This window comes from Equus przewalskii, chromosome 2 (genome assembly GCF_037783145.1).
Source record: "Equus przewalskii isolate Varuska chromosome 2, EquPr2, whole genome shotgun sequence".
Classification (NCBI taxonomy): domain Eukaryota; kingdom Metazoa; phylum Chordata; class Mammalia; order Perissodactyla; family Equidae; genus Equus; species Equus przewalskii.
Genome location: NC_091832.1, coordinates 70,964,024 through 70,986,512, shown reverse-complemented (window position 1 = coordinate 70,986,512; position 22,489 = coordinate 70,964,024). Strand labels below are relative to the sequence as shown.

General features: G+C 36.7%; 1 protein-coding gene across 10 annotated transcripts in view; it reads right to left on the bottom strand.

The window, feature by feature from the left end:
• MARCHF1 (membrane associated ring-CH-type finger 1) overlaps positions 1-22,489 on the bottom strand; it is a 755,838-nt gene that overhangs the window by 378,397 nt on the left and 354,952 nt on the right. Inside the window, exon 1 of one of the 10 annotated variants that reach the window (XM_070608401.1) lies at positions 14,644-14,763. The exons of the other annotated variants lie outside the window; for them this stretch is intronic. Within the exon in view, the coding sequence (XP_070464502.1) occupies positions 14,644-14,707 (64 nt within the window). The 5' untranslated portion in view covers positions 14,708-14,763. Of the gene's footprint in view, positions 1-14,643; positions 14,764-22,489 lie in introns of those variants that run through there. 10 annotated transcript variants of the gene reach the window in all.

The window sequence follows — 22,489 nt, the reverse complement described above, 5'->3', positions numbered from 1 at the left end:
AGTGGTCAAACCCACCACGGCCAATTTGGAAGTCATTCTCAAGGTGCAGTAGCATAAAGCAGTCAAGCAAGGAAATTAGTCAGGGGTTTCAACTTTCCTCTTCAGATCCAGGAGTTCTTCTGGAAACACAGTTTTCTGGATAGGAGTGTGGTTCTCTGCCTAATCATAACTCCTGTTAAGACTTACATCAAGATGATAAAGTGATTGTCCTATAAGCCTCTGGGGCAGCTTCCTGACTTTGGGCTACCTATGTTGACAAGCCAGTGCTTCTAAGAACCCGAGCTGATGGGATAAGTAAATTATCCTATGTGCAGAGACATTCATCAAAGTTCCTGTCCCTGACAAGTAATTGGACAGTGATGAGAGAATTGAAGGGAAACCCATCTTCACCAACAGTCTTGCGAGAAAGAAATTATTTTCCTCTATTTTTGTCTCCCCATAGGGACTTACAGGAAAGAATTCATTACCTCTCCAGATCTATTTTGGATAGCTCTGTTTGATCAAAAATTCTCCCTTATAATGAATGGCAATTATTTCCTCTCAAATTAGCTTTCTCTTTGTTTTCATTAATTAATTCCTTTGGATTCTGAACCACCCACCATTACCCCCTTTCCAAAGTGAAATTGTGTTTATTTGGTAGAAAGTTCTCCTTTGAAAAAGGAACAAAATAGATACACTGGTTCTTTCAGCATTGTCGTCTCAGAAATCAACTCACAGAACATAATACATAATAATAATTATTATCATCATTATTATTTTGGATTATCTTGGGTACCATCTGTAGAAGGTTATTTTGTAAGCAACCCAAACCAACTCTGGTTACCTAAGAGAAAAAAATAAGGCATTTGCTGGAATACTATTACATAGGTCACAGAATCAAAGCAAAAATTTGATACTCATCTCAATCAGGGCAAGACCAGGGAAGCACTGAGGCTTCAGGGCAGTCTCTTCAGGCAGCTGCCATCTTGATGAATCAGCCCCAAGGATTTCTTTCCTACCCCTGTCAGTCATCTCAAAATTCAAATTCTAGGGAAAATGCATCTCATTGGCTGAGCTAGGTTTAGGTACCCACCTCTAGGCCAAGAGAGAGCAGAGCACTTGGCTACAACAGGAGGAGAGCAGTGGTTTTCCGAAGGACAATAAAAGTTCTGTTCAGGAGTTGGATTCTAGACAAACAAAACTCATAGAGGGTCACCAATGGACACACCGGCACTTATGTTCTGTAAGTGCTCCTAGCATTTCAGACTGTACCTCTCTCCTTGTGCTGGTTCTACAGCCGTCCTAGGAATTTGATACTGGGCTTATTATGGCCAGAATCACAGATTTATAGAATGTTAAATCTAATATTCATTTTATGATTCATCCATTACCATTCATTCAAAAGGCCTACCCCAATCCTGCACTACAATGTGCCATTTACTGACTCTGGGTGGTAGACACAGAAATATACTGTCCTTTATGGAAGGATTCACCCAGCTGGGAGAGTCACCAGCTGTCACTTCCTCTGCATCTACTTCAGCTGCCGAAAGCTACCTCGCCTGATGGCATGCCCTTTCAGGAGCAGTCCACATCCAGCAACTGAGTAAGCAAGGTAGGAGGAGAAAGATCCAGTGATTTCAGCCAGTCATGGGGCACCCTAATGTGCAACATTTTCTCCTGAGCTCCCAGCTTGGCCGGCCAAAGCTGTATTGGTTTTGCAGTGCAGTTCAAATTCTTCCTCAACTCAATCCTACTTCCTCCCACTTTCTTTCTGAAGTGTTGATGTCTAAGACACATCTTGAACCCCAAACTTACCTTAACATCTGCTCCAGAAAACCCAATTTGTAATGATTGGAAACAGAGGTCTACCCATAATGTAACTTGCCCAAAGTCACATTAATTAGAGGCAGAGATATAATTAGAACATGTATCTCTTGACCAGAAATCCAGTGTTGTTTCTACTCTTCCATCCTGCCTCATGTCCACAGACAGCCGTGACAATTTAGTTGATTCAGGTCTTGCAAAGATTAGTATCAATCTAAAGTGATTAGACACAGCTTCAAGATAAAATGATGAAGTCACCTGTATCAATTGACTATTTATATCCATGGGACTCAAAGCACAGGTTGCTGGCTCACCTTCTATCTCCATAAGCCAGTTCATTTATGGTGTAGTCCCAGGGGTACGGGTAAAACACAAAATGACATTGTCTAACACACATCAGCAACACCGACAAAAACCGACTCTTGGGTATATGACATGACTGTATAATTCCTACATTAGCCTCTGCTCACTAAGATTTCAAGAAAATAACAAGTCTCACTTGTTATCCTTATCTTCATAGAAATCTCTAGTTTTCTCCTAATTTTCTCTTAATTCCTGGTTGTAGGCTAGACAATTTTTTTTTTTTTCTGGGGTTCTTTGTTGTGAAAACTTATGAGTTATTTTAGGTCACTAATCAGAGAGTAGGTGCTGCAAGGAGAAAATAAGGTAACCAAAAATTCCTGCTATTATATAAAATGAGATATTTTATGATAAGCATAATATCTATGATTGTCAATATGTTTGGCATTGATTATGGTGGGTAGGTAAAAGCAGGATAATTTTCAAATGGTATGAAAAATCATCATGAATAATATTTCTAAATTAGCTTGTCTAATAGTTAAGTGACAAAAAAAAAAAAGCCTAGGTCTTTGAATTATTGAACTCAGCCCTAGTAATGTTACAATTATAGATCTTTACATCAATTGCAAATCACATTAGTTCTATAAACTAACTTATTATTAGCAACTCAATATTTTGGACATGAATTTAATGGAAAATTGCACTTTCCCTGTATACACCTTATTCATTTACTGAGTCATCTTGATATTTCAAAGGATAAAATAGTATAAAGAAAAAACAGGACAAATCCACACATACATCATGGAAGTTTGTCAGAATGTTCTGCTTCTTAGTCAGTTTAAGGAAAAGGCTTTCCTCTAGAAAAGTCTCTGTCTGCCTTGGAGATTCTGAGGACGGTTGGGCCTTAGAGAGGAGCCTGAACAAAGTAATCTTTCTATTGTCAGGTGGATAGTCCACTGTCTCACAGCCTCCCTACTTCTTAGGTCTCTGTTATGGAAAATATGAAACCAGCTCCTCATCCTGTACGTTTAGTACATCTAGGGAAAAAGAAGAAACCTAATCTATATCCATACAGCACCAAATTGATGTCATATCATTTATACTAAAATATTAAATTTAAAGTTGATTTTTTACAAAAATGTTACATGGAAAATTAATTCAAGTAATTCATTCATTCAATAAAATTCAATAAATATATATTAGGCATTGTTCTGGGCACCTTGAATATCAGCGAAAAGAACAGACAAAAATCTCCATCACTGCCCCTCAACAGCCCAAAGCATATTTTCTAGCGTGTGCTGTGGTGTGGGGAGACTGTGCATTCTATGGTTTTCTTTGTTTGATTTGTTGATTTTTACATGTCCTACAAATTACCAAGTCTAAATTCCTCTACTTGTCCTAAAGGATCTTTTAATCTGATCCCTCTGTACGGATTCAAAAATAGACCCCTCAATATCATCTCACTCCAGCCCTGGTTTTCTCTTCACACCATTGTTTCTAATAAACTCCATATTGATCCATGGTGTCATTTTTGCCTATCCAATGCATCTGTATGGCTTAATTCAAAATCGCATCCACCAGAAAAGTTTCCTGACTCCTCTAATCCAACAACCATGCTCATTGTTCGATTTCTAAAGAAATTTAGTTTACATGAATAGACTATCTACCTAATCTTCCCAAATAGACAGGTAGAAAAGGTCATGCTTACATTTATTTTGTGTTACCCAAAAGGTTTCAGATTATGCTGAGCACAAGTGAACAATTACTGTTGATTAATTTATTTTTAGGTAATCTTGCTAACTTAACCTGATGGTGGCCATGCTTTTAAAGTGACAGTGGCATCTTAATAGTCCCTCTCAGTAATTAAAAAAATGATTAAATTTCCATGATCTATTTTCCGTGGGATGAATTTACATTGTTTATAAAAATGCTCCTTAAATATCACTGAGACATTTTGTTGAGATGTTACCTCTATATCATTAGAAAGTTCGACAAACATAATGAAATTCCAGATCTGTATTTAAATACAGGGTACTTATTTACAGAACTTTTAAAATGTAGGCAGCATTTGCCTTTTATACAAGCTTGGGGGATATGAATGAAAATAGCACATTCAGTGAACAACAAATAATTATTTGAACATTTTTGAATCAGCACACGTACAAAGAAATGGTATAAATGAGGAACAATACATTATAAAATTCTGACTTGTGAAAATTCTCAACCTAAATTCACTTGCAGAAAGGTATTTCACTTTACATGATAATTTCCCAGGAATATCGTCTAAAAATCCCAGATTTAAACATGTTTTTGTTACTCTTTTCCATGTACTTAAAAGTGGGAAGATGATGAGCTGCAGTCTTAATATGTTTGTACCTATGATAGCCAGAATAATGTCCCTGCACAGAGTCACTGTCCAAATCCCCAAAACCTATGAATCTGTTACCTCATATGGCAAAAGGAGTTTTGAAGATATGATTAAGTTAAGGATCTTGCGATGGAGACATTATGTTGGGTTATCCAGGTGGACCTAATATAATCACAGGATCCTTATAAGAGGCAGGCAGGGGGGGCCAGAGTTTGAGAAGGAGATATGACAATGTAAGCAGAGGTCAGAATGATGTGTGGGCACAAGCCAAGGAGAGCAGGCAGCTTCTAGAAGCTAGAAAAGGCAAGGAAATGGGTTCTCTCTTTGAGTCTCCTGAAGAAACACAGCCCTATAGACCAGTTTTAGATTTCTGACATCCAGAACTGTAAAATAATAAATTTGTGAACAAGTCACTAAATTTGTGGTAATTTTTTTTTTTTTTGGACGATTAGCCCTGAGCTAACATCTGGTGCCAATCCTCCTCTTTTTGTTGAGGAAGACGGGCCCTGAACTAACATCCGAGCCCATCTTCCTGTATTTTCTATGTAGGATGCCTGCCACAGCATGGCTTGCCAAGCGGTGCCATGTCCACACCCGGGATCTGAACTGGTGAACCCTGGGCCACCAAAGCGGAATGTGTGAACTTAACTGTGCCACTGGGCCAGCCCCTGTGGTAATTTTTTAGAGGAAAAATAGGAAACTAGAAAGCAACATTCAAAAATCAGATGCATTTCTATACACTAATAATGAATTAGCAGAAAGAGAAGTTAAGAATACAGTCCCATTTACAATGGCACCAAAAAGAATACAATATCTAGGAATAAATTTAACCAAAAAGGTGAAAGACCTACACACTGAAAACTATAAGACATTACTGAAAGAAATTGAAGAAGACATAAAGGAAGGGAAAGATATTCCATGCTCATGGATTGGAAGAATAAACATAGTTAAAATGTCCATGTTACCTAAGGCAATCTATAGATTCAATGCAATCCAATCAGAATCCCAATGACATTCCGCATGGAGATAGAACAAGGAATCCTGAAATTTATGAGGAACAACAAAAGACCCAAATAGCCAAAGCAATAATAAGAAAAAAGAACAAAGCTGGAGGCATCACAATCCCTGACATGAAAATATACTACAAAGCTATAGTAATCAAAATAGCATGGTACTGGCAGAAAACAGACACACAGATCAATGGAACAGAACTGAAAGCCCAGAAATAAAACCACACATCTATGGACAGCTAATCTTCGAGAAGGGAGTCAAGAACACACAATGGAGAAAGGAAGTCTTTTCAATATATGGTGTTTGGAAAACTGGACAGCCACATGCAAAAGAATGAAAATAGACCATTATCTTACACCATGCACAAAAATCAACTCAAAATGGATTAAAGACTTGAATGTAAGATCTGAAACCATGAAACTCCTAAAAGAAAACATAGGGAGTACCCTCTTTGACATCGGTCTTAGCAGTATCTTTTTTGAATACCATGTCTACTCAGGCAAGGGAAACAAGAGAAAACATAAACAAATGGGACTTCATCAGACTAAAAAGCTTCTGCAAGGCAAAGGAAACCATGAACAAAACAAAAAGACAACCCACCAGGTGGGAAAAAATATTTGCAAGTCATATATCTGACAAGGGGTTAATCTCTAAAATATATAAAGAATTCATACAACTCAACAACAAAAACACAAACAACCCAGTCAAAAGAATGGGCAGAGGTGGGGCAGGCCCCATGGCATAGTGGTTAAGTTTGGCATGCTCCATTTCAGTGGCCCAGGTTCACAGGTTCGGATCTTGGGCATGGATCTACTCCACTCTTCAGCCATGCTGTGACAGCAAGCCACATATAAAAAAAAGTGGAGGAAGATTGGCACAGATACTAGCTCAGGGCTAATCTTCCTCAGCAAAAAAAGAAAAAAAATAGGCAGAGAATAGGAACAGACATTTTTCCAAAGAAGATATACAGAAGGTCAGCAGGCACATTCAAAGATGTTCAACATCACTAATTATTAGGGAAATGCAAATCAAAACGACAATGAGATACTATCTTACACCTGTCAGAATGGCTATAATTAACAAAACAAGAAATAACAAACATTGGAGAGGATGTGGAGGAAAGGGAACCCTCATACACCACTGGTAGGGATGCCAACTGGTACAGTCACTATGGAAAACTTAAAAATAGGAATACCATATGTTCCAGCCATCCCACTACTGGGTATTTATCCAAAGAACTTGAAATCAACAATTCAAAGAGGTTTATGCATCTCTGTGCTCATTGCAGCATTATTCACAATATCCACGCCACGGAAGCAACCCAAGTGCCCATCAACAGATAAACGGATAAAGATGTGGTATATATACAATGGAATACTACTCAGCTATAAAAAGACAAAATTGTCCCATTTGCAACATGGATGGACCTTGAGGGTACTATACTAAGTGCACGAAGGCAGACAGAGAAAGACAAAACACCGTCTGATTTCACTCACATGTGGAAGATAAACAAACACACGGATAAAGAGAACAGATTAGTGGCGATCAGAGGGAAAAGGGGTAGGGGAGGGTGAAAGGGGTAAAGGGCCCCAGATGGATGGTGACAGATAAAAACTAGACTATTGGTGGTGAACATGATGCAGTCTACGCAGAAACTCATACATAATAATGTACACCTGAAATTTACACAATGTTCTAAGCCAATATGACTTCAATAACCACCTGCCTCTTAGATAACTTAGTTTCCCTTTGTGTATGCTAAGTTACTTTTAGTTTGTAATTATTTCTCTTAGTTTTCAATTTCATATCTGGGGACTAAAAATTGCTTTGTAGTTATTATAGTTTCTTAGAAGGAAAAGAAACACATGATTTAACTGTTTTTATTTCTGTTGACTACTATCAAAATTCTAAAGGTATAGTAATATTGCCCAATGCAGATGTCTCTATGTTCATCCCCAGCCATCACTAATCACTACTCTCTCTCTCTCTCTCTCTCGTTTTTGGTGAGGAAGATTGGCCCTGAACTAACACCTGTGCCAATCTTCCTCTATTTTGTATGTGTGCTGCTGCTACAGCACGGGTTGCCGAGTGGTGTAGGTCCGCACCCAGGATCCAAACCTGCAAACTTGGGTCGCTGAAGCAGAGCACTACAAGCTTCACCACTACACCACCAGCCGGCCCCTTCCTCTTGATTACGTTTTGCTTTTTCACCATTCTACCTAGTTTCTTTGCCACAGTGTGTCTTTCTGTTACAGCACAATGCAAACCTACATAAGGTACAAAATCAAAATCTAGCTATAAAAATAAAGGCATAAAACATACAATAATGGCATTTTAAACTAAATAACCAATGCCTTAAAATGGTATTACATGGTGCATTTTATGTTTTAATGGTTCATTAGCAATATTACTGTCAAATCAGATAGTATCATTAGCTACATTTTTTTTCATATTAAGAAGCAAATGCTTCGAGGTTAAATTAATTGTAGCTGTCCTGATACCGTACAGAGAGCACATGTATTTTCATTAGAAAGAACAGTCTTCTAAGAATTTGCTCATGTCTAGTACTGTCAGACTTTGTGGAGCAAAAATTTTAATTCCTTACATTTATGAAATTTACAATCAAGTTAGGGAAACAACACAAGTTAGTGAAAAAAGTCATGTATGATTAATTGCCAGGTATTTTAGTCGAGATCATAAGCACAAAGGAAATTAAAGACTGATCAAGGAGCGCCTGTTTCTCAGGAAAGGGTTTATGTAAACAACATGAGCTGGACTTAAAATCATGTACACGATACAGCTAAGTGTTGAGGAGAGAAGACATTCTAAGCAAAACAAACAATGAGAGTAAAGACACAGAAGAAAGCCTAAGTACAGCACGGGATTGTGCAATAGGGAGGAAAAGTGGAAAATAAAAGTAAACAAGAAGAGAAGTCCACAATTAAAGGAGCAGTCAGCAGCAGCTTGGAAATACCATGGAAACTTGAGCAAGTGAAATGGCGAAACACTGAAAAAACAAAGATTAGAATAATGGGTTGAAGACTGTGAAAGCCAAAAATCAGAATCAGCACGTCCAGGGGAGTGTGAATGAAGAGTAAGATGTAATCCTAGAGCCATGTGACCCGTTCATGGGCTCTATAAGATGCGAAATATGAAGCTCCCGTAGTACATGCTATGATGCTTAACTATTATGAACGATTCCTTAGGGGAGGAAAACATACTAGTTTATAGGGTTATTTGGATTATATGTGTGTACATTTATTAAAAGTGCATTTTAAAGAAATAGATCTAAAGAAATCGATTTCTCCTTGACGTTAGAAGGAATCTCACCTCAGTGTCAGTTCTGTACAAGGGAGGCAGTGAGCCTAGTGACTTTTAATTAGAGACTACTACGGTTACTGCAAAAGCATGAGAAGTCATATTCTTGGACAGTCAAGTCATGTAGACTGAACAGATTAGCTATCAAAGAAAAATAATAAAAGTACATAGACATACTACCTTACCCACTTTGATGGTATTCTGAAAACGGAGTTAAACTTCAACTGAAACATTAGATGAAATGAGGAAAATTGATCTTAACAGAGGCAAAAAAATAAAAGGAGATAAAAGATAATTACTTCTGAAAATAGGCTACTGTATTTGCACTTGTCCTTAACCATAGCTGTAATTTTGTCGTTAAGTCTATCTATCAGCAACTCCCACTCTTCCTCTGCTGCCTTTCAGCAAACCCTTGTCCTGAACTCTCACCTATGAAGCAGGCCACAATCTAGATGCGAAGAACCATGAACATAGATATAAGCCTGTGTTAGAGATAGAAGAGTTAAAAATATGCCTACTTAAGTGAACAGGATTCTTCCTTGTGGAGAATACACAGGCCAAAACTAAAACCAAAGCCAATACCAGGAAGAAAAGTACAGTCTTGGCAAATAAGAGAGAGAAAATCTGCACGACTGACTGAAGGTAGTCCTGAAATGAAGGCTCCAAGGGAGCAAGGGCTGGAATCTGGGAACTAAGAAAGAGAGAGCAAGAGAAAAAGTAGAAACATAAAGCAGAAAGGCGACCAGGATAATTGTCAAAGGCAAGTACTGCAGCTCACAGCTTGCTTTCTGGATCCTGCCTGGGTAGGTTGTGTGGATAAGACAGTTGGCTTTAAAGATCTAGGGGCAGCTTAGATCAGCCAAAAGTATTATTTAGGAAAGAAGAGTTGGACTCATGGCTGTAGCTTCCCCAATGCATGCTATTTCAACATGTTATAGCTAGAGGTACTTTAGGATGATATTGTCATAAGCAGACAGTCCCCAGGTTACTATTTCAAAATATGCTGCATCCTGTGAATTACAGGAGTCACCACTTATAAAATGTTTCCTGACGGTGTTTCCTCTTTTTCGTTTCATCATATAATTTAACAGTTATAAAGGACAGGACATTTCTTAAATCTTGGAAAATGGTCTTTAGTAGCAACAGAGACTCTACTGATCTCTTACCTCTTTAAGACTCCATGAAAACCGCTTACTTTTCCCTAAATAAACATTAGGACATGAGAAACATATTTGAGTTTGACCCTCAAAATACAAAGTCATGTCTTCCATCTCCTGCATAAAAATCGAACACTGTTTGATACTGTAGATTTTCTTTGTGAGAGGTTCTTTCACACATTTTTTTATTCTTTCTTTATCCTATAGAATCATGTGCACTGTAGAAAATGCTAACCCAAAGACATGGGGAACCTCTGTTAGGGTAGAACTTTCTCATATCATTTTTCTAACATTTACTCTGGACTCTAGCGCAGATGTTCTGTACTAACTTCTAATTGTGTTACCTCAGCTCTTTGGGCTATGAGGGATCCCTGAACAAAGAAGAATTAAAGTGCCTAAAAATTAAACACATATTACATATGAGACTGAGTTATTAAGAGGAAAATGCAGATTATGTTTCTCAACATTCTCACCATACAACAAATACAGAGTCTGTAATAAGGTGCATAGTTGTGTCAATGAAACAGGCACCACTCTACCTATGTAGTAATTATTATCTAGCTCAAATACTGTGACCAGATATAATTTGCATATCATCTAAATAGCTATGCGGCTGTAATCTGCTTTGAGAAAGTACAAAAGGCGATGGTGTGTGAAAGACACAACCTCTACCAGCTACCTCCTTAGTCTTTTATTACAGCACACTGCCAAGTACAATTGGTGGAAATTGGAGGCTCCTTCTGAAATTTTTCTTCGGGACACAGAATTGCCAGGGGAGCAGCAATGAGTTTACTTTTTGAAAATTTGGGTCAAGAATAGAGACAAATAAGTAAAAAGAAGAATGTGAATCAATTCTTTTTTATCAGGCTACAAAAGCTGAAAATTACAAAGAGGAAGAGGCAGAGAAATGAAGGGGAGTAAGTTAACAATGTCACATCCACTGGGAATTCAAAAGTGGTCTTCCATCTGCCTACTTTTTAACCTCGAACTTCTATCTTCTTAGCTTTGCCCCTGTATTTGGAATGCCTCCCTCTACTTTCCTACTGCTTGTCAGAATTCCACCGCAAGGTTCCAAATAAACACTACATTCTCTGTGACACTTTCTCTCATCTGACTCAAAAAATAAATCTTTTTAGTATACAGCATGCATTCCTGTTGGTGAGTCATTGTGGCCAATGTGTTATAGTGCAAACATCTCAGGATGTGAAGCCAGACTTGGATTAATTCTGCCATTGACTTGCTGCGTGACCTTGAAAAGTTATTTAAGCCTCAATTTTTCTTGTGTAAAATGGCAATGATGCTACCTATTTCACTGGGATATGGGGGAGTTTAAATAAAATGAAACATGGAAAATGCTGAGCACAGTGTTTAGTACATAATACATTCTCAATGATTTTTAGTTCTCTTTACTTCTATCTCTTTCTGTCTCTGGTTTTCTTCTCAAATCAACAAAAACATAATAGCAATGTTATAGCTTAGATACCAGGAACTCATCAGGTTCCTATTAAATCTATAATCAATAGTAAACTACCATCAATATACATTCATATACTCAATGCGTTCTATCAGATGTCAGCCAACTATAGCCTGCGGGCCAAATCCAGCCCACTGGCTGTTATGTTTAGCCTACGAGCTAAGAATGGCTTTTACAATTTCAAGTGACTACAAAAAAAATCAAAAGAAGAATAAGATATAAAGTTGAAATTTCAGTGTTCATGAATAAAGTTTTATTGGAACAAGTTCATGCTCATTTATATATTTATTAGCTATGGCTACTTTCATGCTACAATGGCAAAATTGAGTAGGTAAGACAGAGACTGTATGGGCCACAAAAGCTAAAATGTTTACTATCTGGCCCTTTACAGAAAGTTTGCTGATCCCTGTCTTAGATTAATAACAATAAATAAATAAATGAATCAGAATTATTCATGAGCAAGCTAGCATCCCAGACTTTGATGCTAATTTCCTGAAGGCAAAAATCACTGTAGCTCTAACAATACTTTTGTATATAATAAGCCCCTAACCAGACACTTTTAAATATATAAGGAAATAATTTGAAAAGGGCATAGGTCCTCTGAAAGGTAAATTATTTCTATCTTTCATTTATTAAAATTTCACTTAAAATACAGTCGGGAATTATAGTTCTTGCAGAAATCACAAAGAATACAAAGATATTATACTTAAATTCCCAAGAAATTCAGAATTTTATAAAAGTCATATTAAAGCTTGACATAAACCCAAATATTTACGTGGTAGGTTAAAGAATTCAGCATTTAAAGTTACATATCTAAAACTTTCTTGCAAGATTGATATAGTAAATTTCACTCAGTCATTAAAAAAGCAGAATCAGAAGGAGTGAAATATAATGAAGTAGCATTTAGAGATGCTTAAAAACAGTGCTCCCATTTGTCCCTGCATGCTGTTAGGTAAAAATAAAACGCATATTCAAAAAGATTGATAGGCACACACAATGTTCTTTCCTTTCTAGAAGAATTTTAGCAAGCACATTGTCTTGACAAGTTTTCTTCTTTTAAAAATAAACTACAGCCGTGATTTTATTTATGGCTATCACATATTTCTTCATAAAAATTTAAAAATCTAATAACCAATGTCTTAAGTTAGTGCTTCTAAAACTTGAATGTGCATACGAATCACAGAGGATCCTGTTACAAAAGCAGGTAGTGATCCAGTAGCTCCCCGGTGATGCTGATCATACATTGAGTAGCAAGGTCTGAACAATACTGGCTTCTAAAACAGACAAAAAACAGCCTGGCCTTGCTTGAAAATGTATAATTTTATCCCCTGTGCCTTGTATAAATTCAGAATAAAATTCCTTCCTTTGGTGCTTGACTTGGCGATTTCAGCAAACTATTAAGTTGGGATTTAAAAATGTTCATTCTTTTATAAAATTAACAACTTTTTTCCACATTCAGAAAACCATTCCAGGTTTGAGCAACATTCTTTGTGTTCTTCTACAGCCCTCAGTTCTGTCCACATCCATTAAATTTTTTTTTATTGAGATATAGTTAACATATAACATTTTATTAGTTTCAGATATACAACATAATGATTCTATATTTGCATATATTATGAAATGATCACCACAATAGGTCTAGTTAACATCCATCACGTCACAGTTAAAAGTTTTCTTTTCTTGTGTTGAGAACTTTTAAGATCTACTCTCTTATCAACTTTCAAATATACAGTACAGCATTATTAACTATAGTCACCATGCTGGACATTACATCCCCAGGACTTATTTATTTTACAACTGGAAGTTTGTACATTTTGACTATCTTCATCCACGTTGCCCACTCCCCACACCCTACCAGCAATCTATTCTCTGTTTCTACGAATTTAGGATTTTTGTTTATATTCCATATATAAGTAAGATCATACACTATTTGTCTTTCTCTGTCTGACTTATTTCACTTAGCACAATGCTCACAAGATCCATCCATGCTGTCATAAACAGCAAGATTTCCTTCTTTTTTATGGCTGAATAATATTCCATTGTGTATATACAGCACATCTTTTTTATCCATTGTCCACTGGTGGACACTTAGGTTGTTTCCATACCTTGGCTATTGTAAATAACGCTGCAATGAACATGGGAGTGCATATATCTTTTCGAATTAGTATTTTCTTTTCCTTCTTTCTTTTCCTACTTCTGGATAAATACCCAGAAATAGAATTGCTGGATCATATGGTAGTCTATCTTTAACTTTTTGAGGAACCTCCATACTATTTTTCATAGTGGCTGCACTAATTTACATTACCACCAAGAGTGCACAATAATTCCCTTTTCTCTACATCCTCTCCAACACTTGTTATCTCTTGTCTTTTAGGGGGTGAGGTGACATCTCATTGTGGTTTTGATTTGCATTTCCCTGATGATTAGTGATGTTGAACATCTTTTCTTGGGCTTGCTGGACATCTGTATGTCTTCTTTGGAAAAATGTCTACTCAGATCCTATATCCATCTTTTTTCATCGGATTGTTTGTTTTTTTGCTGTTAAGTTGTATGAGTTCCTTACATATTTTGGATATTAACCTCTTACCAGATATACAATTTCCAAATATTTTCTCCTGTTTGGTAGGTTGCCTTTTCATGTTGTTGATGGTTTCCTTTGCTGTACAGAAGCTTTTTAGTTTGATATAGTCCCACTTATTTATTTTTGCTTTTGTTGGTTTGGATTTTGTGTCCCACTACATTTCTTATTTGTAGGAAAATATAGAAAATTTGGACAATAAAGGTGAAATGTAAGTATGTTTTCATTGGTTGTTACTAAAATTTACTTATGAAGAGAGAGAATGTCTAAAAAAGTTTATGAATGATAGCCTTTGTCCTAAAGACCCTCCTAATCCTTATTGAACATTAAGGGAAAATCAATCTTTGAGAAAACCACACTGTACTGAATAAAAATCTAGTAGACAGGCATAACTCCCCAGAATGATCTAATGATCTTATAACAATCTCTGTCACATAATATAGGGGAAAATCTTTATAGATTCTGCTTAAAAAAAAATTTAGTGGCTCTCATTGCCTGAGAAATGAAGCCCACGTTTTTTAGTAGAACATATAAGTCCTTTGGGATCTGACTCCCCCTGGTCTTTGTATTCTCTTATTACTCACTCATTCACTCCACATGCCAGTCTCGTCAGTCACTATGCTGTGTTTCTCACCTCTGTGCCTTTGCATATGCCATTCCTTGTCTTGAATGCTCCCATTTAACTGTAGAAGTCTCATTCACTGTCCTTGAAGATCTAATCTAATGATTCCAGTGGGAGTCAGATGGTTTTCCTTATATCCTCACTATTCCTCTGTTACAGCACTTATGTCATTGCTGGAATTATTTGCTCACAATAGATTATGAGCCTCTCTAAGATAAGAATATTCTAGTCATGTCTATTTTCTAGTGCCAAGAACAGTGTATTACGATAGACACTTAATAATCGATGAAAACACAAACTCTAGACATTCAAATATTTTGGACATAGATGTCAAAAGTCTGCTCAAAAATTGTCATGGGGAGAAAGAGATAAGGAGACATGATGATCAATGCAATGTGGTATCCTAGATTGGATCCTGGGACATAAAAATAGACATGAGCAGAAAAACGGTGAAATCTTTAAAAACAGTCTGTAGTTAATAGGATAGGATCAATGTTAATTTCTTAACTTTAACAAAAGCAATATGTAAAAATTACAATTATGTAAGATGTTCAGTTAGGGGAAGCTAGGTGATGAGTATATGACAACATTCTATCAAATCCTCATAATTTTCCTGTAAATCTGAAATTATTCCAAAGTAAAAAACCAAAGGAAAATTCTGCTCAAGTCATAGTTATAAGACAGATTTCTTCAACTCATTCCGTTATTTGACAAATATTTGTTGAAGATGTCTACCATATCATAGGGGCTCAAAAATATTTGTTGAATGAACTAGTGTCACATCAATAACACAGGATCTGATAACACTCTACCTTGGAAATCCCATAGTTAAAGTCACTATTGAATTAGCCAACAAAGGAAGCCAGTGCTGTTGCCAGAAAGCTGCAGAACAGAAGTAGGTCTTTATCTCACTAGTAAATTATTACTAAGATTTGCACGTTAGTTAACTGTTCCATTGAGCAACAAATAAAGATGATATAAGGAGAACATTTTCTATAAGGGCAACAAAATAAGGAAAATGTCAGTAAAGTAGACCAAATTCAATACAAAATTTTAATATATGATCCACATATTATTTTAAGTAAATAGTGTAATTTATGTGTTGGGACAATGGATAAGCGATTTTCGGGGAAATGAACAAATAGATATGGAATGGCAAAATGACTTTTTATAGTAAATATCTGCATAAGCATTTAAATAGTATGTTTATCGTTCCATGTGAAATAGCCGCTATAAATTTATGTCTTCATCAAAGGATTTCAAAACTGCACATACTGGGATGGTTGTATATTTAGCCAAAATAAGCTAAGAACTCAATCAACAAGAACCCCTGATGCTCACCCATATCATTTATCCCAGAATATTTATCTATCTTATTAGAAAACTCCAAAAATGATTATTTTCCTGCAAATACAGAAACTTTATGTGACTTTTATTACTTAAATAACTATTTTCAACTGTTAAAGAATTGTATTAAGGTAAATAGAATTTGCTAATGTTTTAGCACACCTTTAAACTTGAATTTACCAACAGAAATTTCATAGTTACAGCTGAAAGTAGTTTTTCTTTAGAAAAAAAATATAGCTGTGTAACGAAACCATAGTACTAAATTCTAAATGATTTTTTAACCTCTACAATCATCAATGTACTATGACAAATTTCTTTCTGAAATTCTGTGTACATGTGTAGTGACTGTCATGAGAAATTAATCTTAGCAGTGGCTTTAGGGTTTCTTTTGGTTAAGTTCATGCAGTCTAACCAAACTAGCATGAAACTGAGTGGATGACAGTGTATTGCCCAGGAAGCCATCCCATTCACTGACATCAAATTTACTCTGAATATATGAAAATTCCTAGCTAGAATGCTCTGTTTTGCTGTCAAGAGCTTGGCTCTTTTTTGCCCCTCCCCCCTTTTTAGGATACTTTTTATTGTGTTGTAGAAATAAGGTTATAAGGGAGGAATAGAAAATATCAAATGGACAGAGCTTCCTCTTAAACATGTGCCAGATACAGTGTTAGGTACTTTACATATAAACTAAACTCTTGGTTTCCTTTATACCAAAACTTGCTCTTTTCCCATTGCTGCCAATTAAGGAAATAGCTCTTACTCTTCAATGAGCTGCTCAGGCCAAAAAGCATTGTCATTTTTTACTATTAGTATTTTACACCCCACTTCTTATGTAAGTAGATCAACTCTGCTTTCATTGTATACGGTGAATCTGACCAGCTCTCTGTACAACCTCAAGTATCACCCAGGAACTCATCTGTGTTATTTTTTTTCCCCAGAATCCTGTAACAGCTTCCTAATGGGTTCTCTGTTCAATTTGTGTTTCCCTACAGTTTATTCTCCACACTGCATGCAGAGAGCTTTTTAAAAACTAGAATAATTTCAATCACACTCAGAATGAAATAAAGTCTTACAATAGCTTGAAAGACTGTATGTCTGGCCCTTGGATACTTCTCAATTCCATCTTTTCCCTCACTGTGCTTCAGCCATTCTTGCTAGAATATTCCAGAACATTCCTGTCTTAGGGCCTTTGCACAGAAGGATCTTCCTCCAGATTTCTGCATGTCTAATTCTCTAATTATCTTGAGATGTTCAAATTTTGCCTTTTCTGACAGCTTTAACCTGATTATTCTATTTAAAATAGCAAACTTTCCCTTACTCAATTTCTTTCCAATCACTTTCTCTCTTCTTCTGTTTTGTTTTTTCCATGTACTCACCACCTGACTTAATACATAATTGTTTGTTTGTTATCTGTCTCTCCCCACTAGAAACTTAAAGCTCTGATGACTTCGTTAGGGACTTTCTTAGGGATAACAAAGTTAAGGCCTCTGTTAGTTCACTACTGTATATCCAGTGTCCAGAAGCTCTCATAGTAGGTAGTAAGCATTTAATAGACAATTATTAGGTTTTTAAATTAATGAATGGATGTGTTCTCTTTTGATTCTTATACATACTTACAAGTTGTTTCCTTGTCCATGTAAGATATTAACTATTTTACATACTGAGCAAAACCTGGGATCACACAACATAAAACAGATAAAATTTAGCGTTTGTTATGATAAAAGTAATATTCAGTCAATTTTAAGAAGATTTTCTTCATCCTGTTTTTTTGCTTTATCTTATTTATGCTGCTTAGTGACCTAAGCTCATCTTTTAAAGTCTACTGTAGTCTATAATCAGCTGAAATTATTGCAAAAAGGAGAGCTCACTCTCAGAATGTTCTGTTTCATTTTACCATGCACAAAATCTCCCAGTCGTCTCAGACTATTTGGAATGACTTGTTTTGACCAATGGAAAATAGTGAAAGTGACATTCTGGGAGTTCTGACTCCAGACTTTAAAAGGATTTACAGCTTCTACTTTCACAAAAAGGGAACCCGTCTGCCATGTAAAGGAGTCTAGGCCATTTTATCACAGGAGAAGTAGAAATAATGTGGAAAGAGAAAGGCCACATGAAGAAAAACTGTGGCTCCCCAGCCAACTGCCAGCACCAAGACCCCAGATGTGTGGATGAGGTCCCCTTGGAATCTCCTCACCTTGCTGATCTGCCCCATGCAACACCACATGGAACAGAGAAGGGCTGTCCCTGCCAAACTGTACTCAAATACCTGACCCTCAGAACTGAGCAAATACTCATCATGGTTGTTTTAAGCCAATAAAATTTGGAGCGGTTCATTCAGAAGCCATATTAGTCTTCTCAGGCTGCCAAATACCACAGGCTGGGTGGCTTAAACAACAGAAATTTGTTTTCTCACATTCTGGAGGCTGGAAGTCCAAGAGGAAGGTGCTGTCAGGGTTGGTTTCTGGTGAGACCTCTCTTTCTGGCTGGTAGATGGCTACCATCTCACTGGGTCCTCACATGGCCTTTATTCCATGTGTGTGGCGAGAGCTCTCTGGTATCTCTTCCTCTTCTTATAACAACATTAATCTTATTGGATTAGGGCCCAACTTTACAAGCTCATTTAACCCTAATTATCTCCCTAAAGGCCCTATCTCCAAATATAGTCACATTGGAAGTTTTGATTAAAACTTACGAACTTTGGGGGATGCAATTCAGTCCACAGAAGCAATAAGAGAAAACTTATACACTCATCTATAGAATAGTTGCTAAATAACAATTACTCAATCCCATTTTAACTTCCCATATAATAAAGATGCACATGCTCTCTACTGAGCATTAATAGTCCTAGGGAGGACTAAAAATGTGACATTACTATTTCTTATATTTAAAATGAGTATAATGCTTTCATTTAAAAAGATAAAAGTCAAATACAGTCATGTGCCACATAATGACATTTTGGTCAGTGATGGACCACATATACGTTGGTGGTCCCATAAGATTAGTACTATACAGCCTAAGTGTATAGTAGGCTATACCATCTAGGGCTGTGTAAGTACACTCTGTGATATTTGCACAATGATGAAATCACCAAACAATGCATTTCTCAGAATGTATCCCCATCATCAGAGATGCATGACTGTATTTTTCTACCATTTTTAATATGTGAAACTGGCTGAGTACCACTGATTTTTAAATCACTAGTTTACTTAAATGGATGCAAAAAAAAAAATAAAGTTATATGGTATAGCATCACTAGACCATTCACTTAAAACTTGTCATGTGCTACCCTTCCCCACAACTGGTCTCTTGTTCTAGCACAGTTTGCCATTAGCTGGAGCAGCATTACATGATCAAAGGGACACTTAACTGGCATGGTCAAGAAACTTGCTTATTGTCCTTTCTTAGCAAATGCCAGGACTATTCTCTGATCTAAAATTTTATGTAACTTCTCTTTGACTCCTTTTCCCCAAAGTTTAAAAACACTTCTCTGACACAGTGAAGTTAAGGTACTACTGCACTGAGGGCAACCGTTCTAATTTTCCTTAGCATCCTTGGAACTCCATGATGAAAAGCTGTAGCTAGCAGAACATATTATCATTTGCTAGAAGAGAATAACTCACTGTTTCACCATGCTCTAGTGATTTACATTTGTGCCATTCGTTTTGCTGTTATGACCCAGTTTTCTGAGGGCAAAATGGAAAATTCTAACATTCCTTTTTACTTCTAAATTAAGAAACACTCAACTGTTAAAATGTTTAAAATGTGATTTATACGAATCTGTAAAATAGGACATTTTAAATCTTAACACTAAATATAACTTGCTAGTTTCTATGCTAAATTTTACCCTTTGTATTAGTATTATAATTTAGTATTTATGTTAAATTTTACCTACGTTAGATTTCTACAAAAGGTTTTCAAATATTTTCACTCAAAAAAGCCAGTCACCTTTGAGAATTGGGAGAACCTGCACTTAACAGACTCATGCTTAGTCTAGGTGATCTTAGAAACCCAAGGTTCAAGTTGAAGTCATTTGGGACCGGGAATGTTTTCCACTCAATTAAGGAAACAAAGGTATTCATTCATTCACCAAATAGTCATTGTACATCTTCATTATGCCAGGCCCCGTGCTAGACGCTGACCAGCAATAAGATGAGTTGGGGAGGTAGGAGAGGGGCTGTGGCTGACTACTTATACAGAGTGGTCCAGGAAGGCTTCAAAGTGAACGTGGCTGGATAAGAAAGATAAAGCAAAATGTTTTCTATGCAAATTCACAGGTCCACATCCCCTAATTAACTGATGTAGAGAATAATTTAAAAATATGCTATGACTGTGACCTAAATTTGAACAGCGGGTAGTTCATTGTGTACATACTGTGTACTATAAATGTGAAGAAAAACGTTCTGCTTAGGCATTCAAACGTAAATAGCATAAAAGAAGAAACTGTCTAAGGCATAAGGTATAAACATTTCCAATCACCTTCATTTTAAAATTTTATACACTATAGTAATATATTACGGAAAAGATGTTTTTGGCATCCTAGCAAAGAATAGTTTATAAAGATTTTACTATAGATTCAAATCTTGTAAAAATCCTGTACTACATTAAGAGAACAAGCAATTTAAAAGTAATTTTTAATGATTTAGAGCTTAGAATTTTATTTTGCTTCTTTGGTAAAACTTTAATGACTTTCATACAAGGATATGGCATCTGGTTTGATCTCTCGAGATAAATACTCTGAGCAGTAGAGCCTGTATACTCAAAAAATTCTAAGAAAATCCACAATTATTTCCACTCAACAGGAATTCCTACAGGACATCGTATTTCTCTACAAAACCTTGTACTTCAAAACATTTGGATCAGAATAGAACCATTATGTTATTCAGGAACAACAATTTTAATGGGATAAAAGTTCCCAAAAAACCCTCACTAAAGTGAATATATAAGGTATTATTGACTTTAAAAAAAACTTACATACACCAATTCATTGGTTATATATCATCACTTTGAAATTGTGTTGTAGCCTGGTGCCTTAGTGTGCTCTGACTGCAGAGAGGAAACTAAAGCAAAGATGCTTCATCAGCATTAGAGATATATTTTTCTGGGAGGCTGCTAGTAGCTTTATAACCTGAAGAAAAATTTCTTTGGTTTTTCTTATGAAACAGCCCATATTGGTAACCAACTGAAAATAAAATGCCATGGGAATAGAAAATTGATGATATTTATTCTGGATATATTTTACTGCTCTCCTTGGTGAATTACAATGTACTGAGGGAAGTTTTGTGAGCCATGGAAAGGTGCAGCTACTTGCAAGAACATGCCAGAGATCTTCTAAGTTAAACCCAACATTTTCCAGAGATTATCAGTGAAGTGACTTGTGGTACTTGGTCTCCAAAAGATGGCTCTCCAATAAACCGTGTCTCCAGGTGTTCACACCTGTGTATTCCCTCCTCTTGAATCAGGACTTGATCTGTGATTGCTGTGACCAACAGAACAGAGCAGAATTGATAGGGTGTCATCTCCAGGTCTTTCAGAGGCCTTGGAGTTCCACTTCCTCTCTCAGAAGCCAGCTGCATCATAAGATGAGCACCTCTCTGAAACCGCTACGCTGTGAGAAGCCCAAGTCATGTGGAGAGACCCTGGAGGACGAGACACTAAGTGCAGACAGAAAGAGGCCAAGACTGTGAGCGAGGAAGTGCTTGCTGATATCCAGCCAAGCCAAACCTTTGGAAACTCTATCCCAGCTGAAATCAGACTGCAACTGCAAAAAGAGATGCAAGCAAGAACTTCCTAGCTGAGCCCAGGAAACCCCCAGAACTATGAGAGAGAACAATAAATTGTTGTTTTAGCCCACCAAGTTTGGGGTGGTTTGTTACTTAGCAACAAACAAGCAGAAGGCTCATCTAGGAACCCAGAGCTAGAGCAGGACGGCCCACCTCTCCTGAACTCCTGACCCTCCACAATGCCCTGCACCTGTGGTTATGGCTGCTTTCTCTGAATAGCTATGGTATTTATTATTACGAATAATCATCTGATGTTAAGCAAATACTGCTTTGTATTGTGAGCTGTCTAATTATGTCATTTTTATCACTAATGAGAAAGCAGAAAAGAACTACTTCTTTATCTTCAGGACTGGCAGAAACACATGACTCCCATATGCAGTAATTATTTAGAGATCACAATGATGATGTTTTAAAAAATGTTTCATTACTGTTAACTTAATAGGCAGTGAATGTAAATAATTATCTACATGCAGTCTGGTTAGGTGATGACAGAGGTTCCACATAGAGGGCCTGTGATAACCAGATTGCTGGGCTCCATCCCCCAGAGCTTCCGACTCAGAAGGCCTGAAATACGGCCCAAGAATCTGCATTTTTAACAAGTTCCCAAGGGCTGCTGATGCTGCGGGTCCAAGAGGACATTTTGAGAACTCTTAGGTTAAGATAATCCCAAAACCCTCTTCCCTAGGACTGTTAGTCCAAAAAAAATAAAATCAGGTAAAACTAAGTTTATC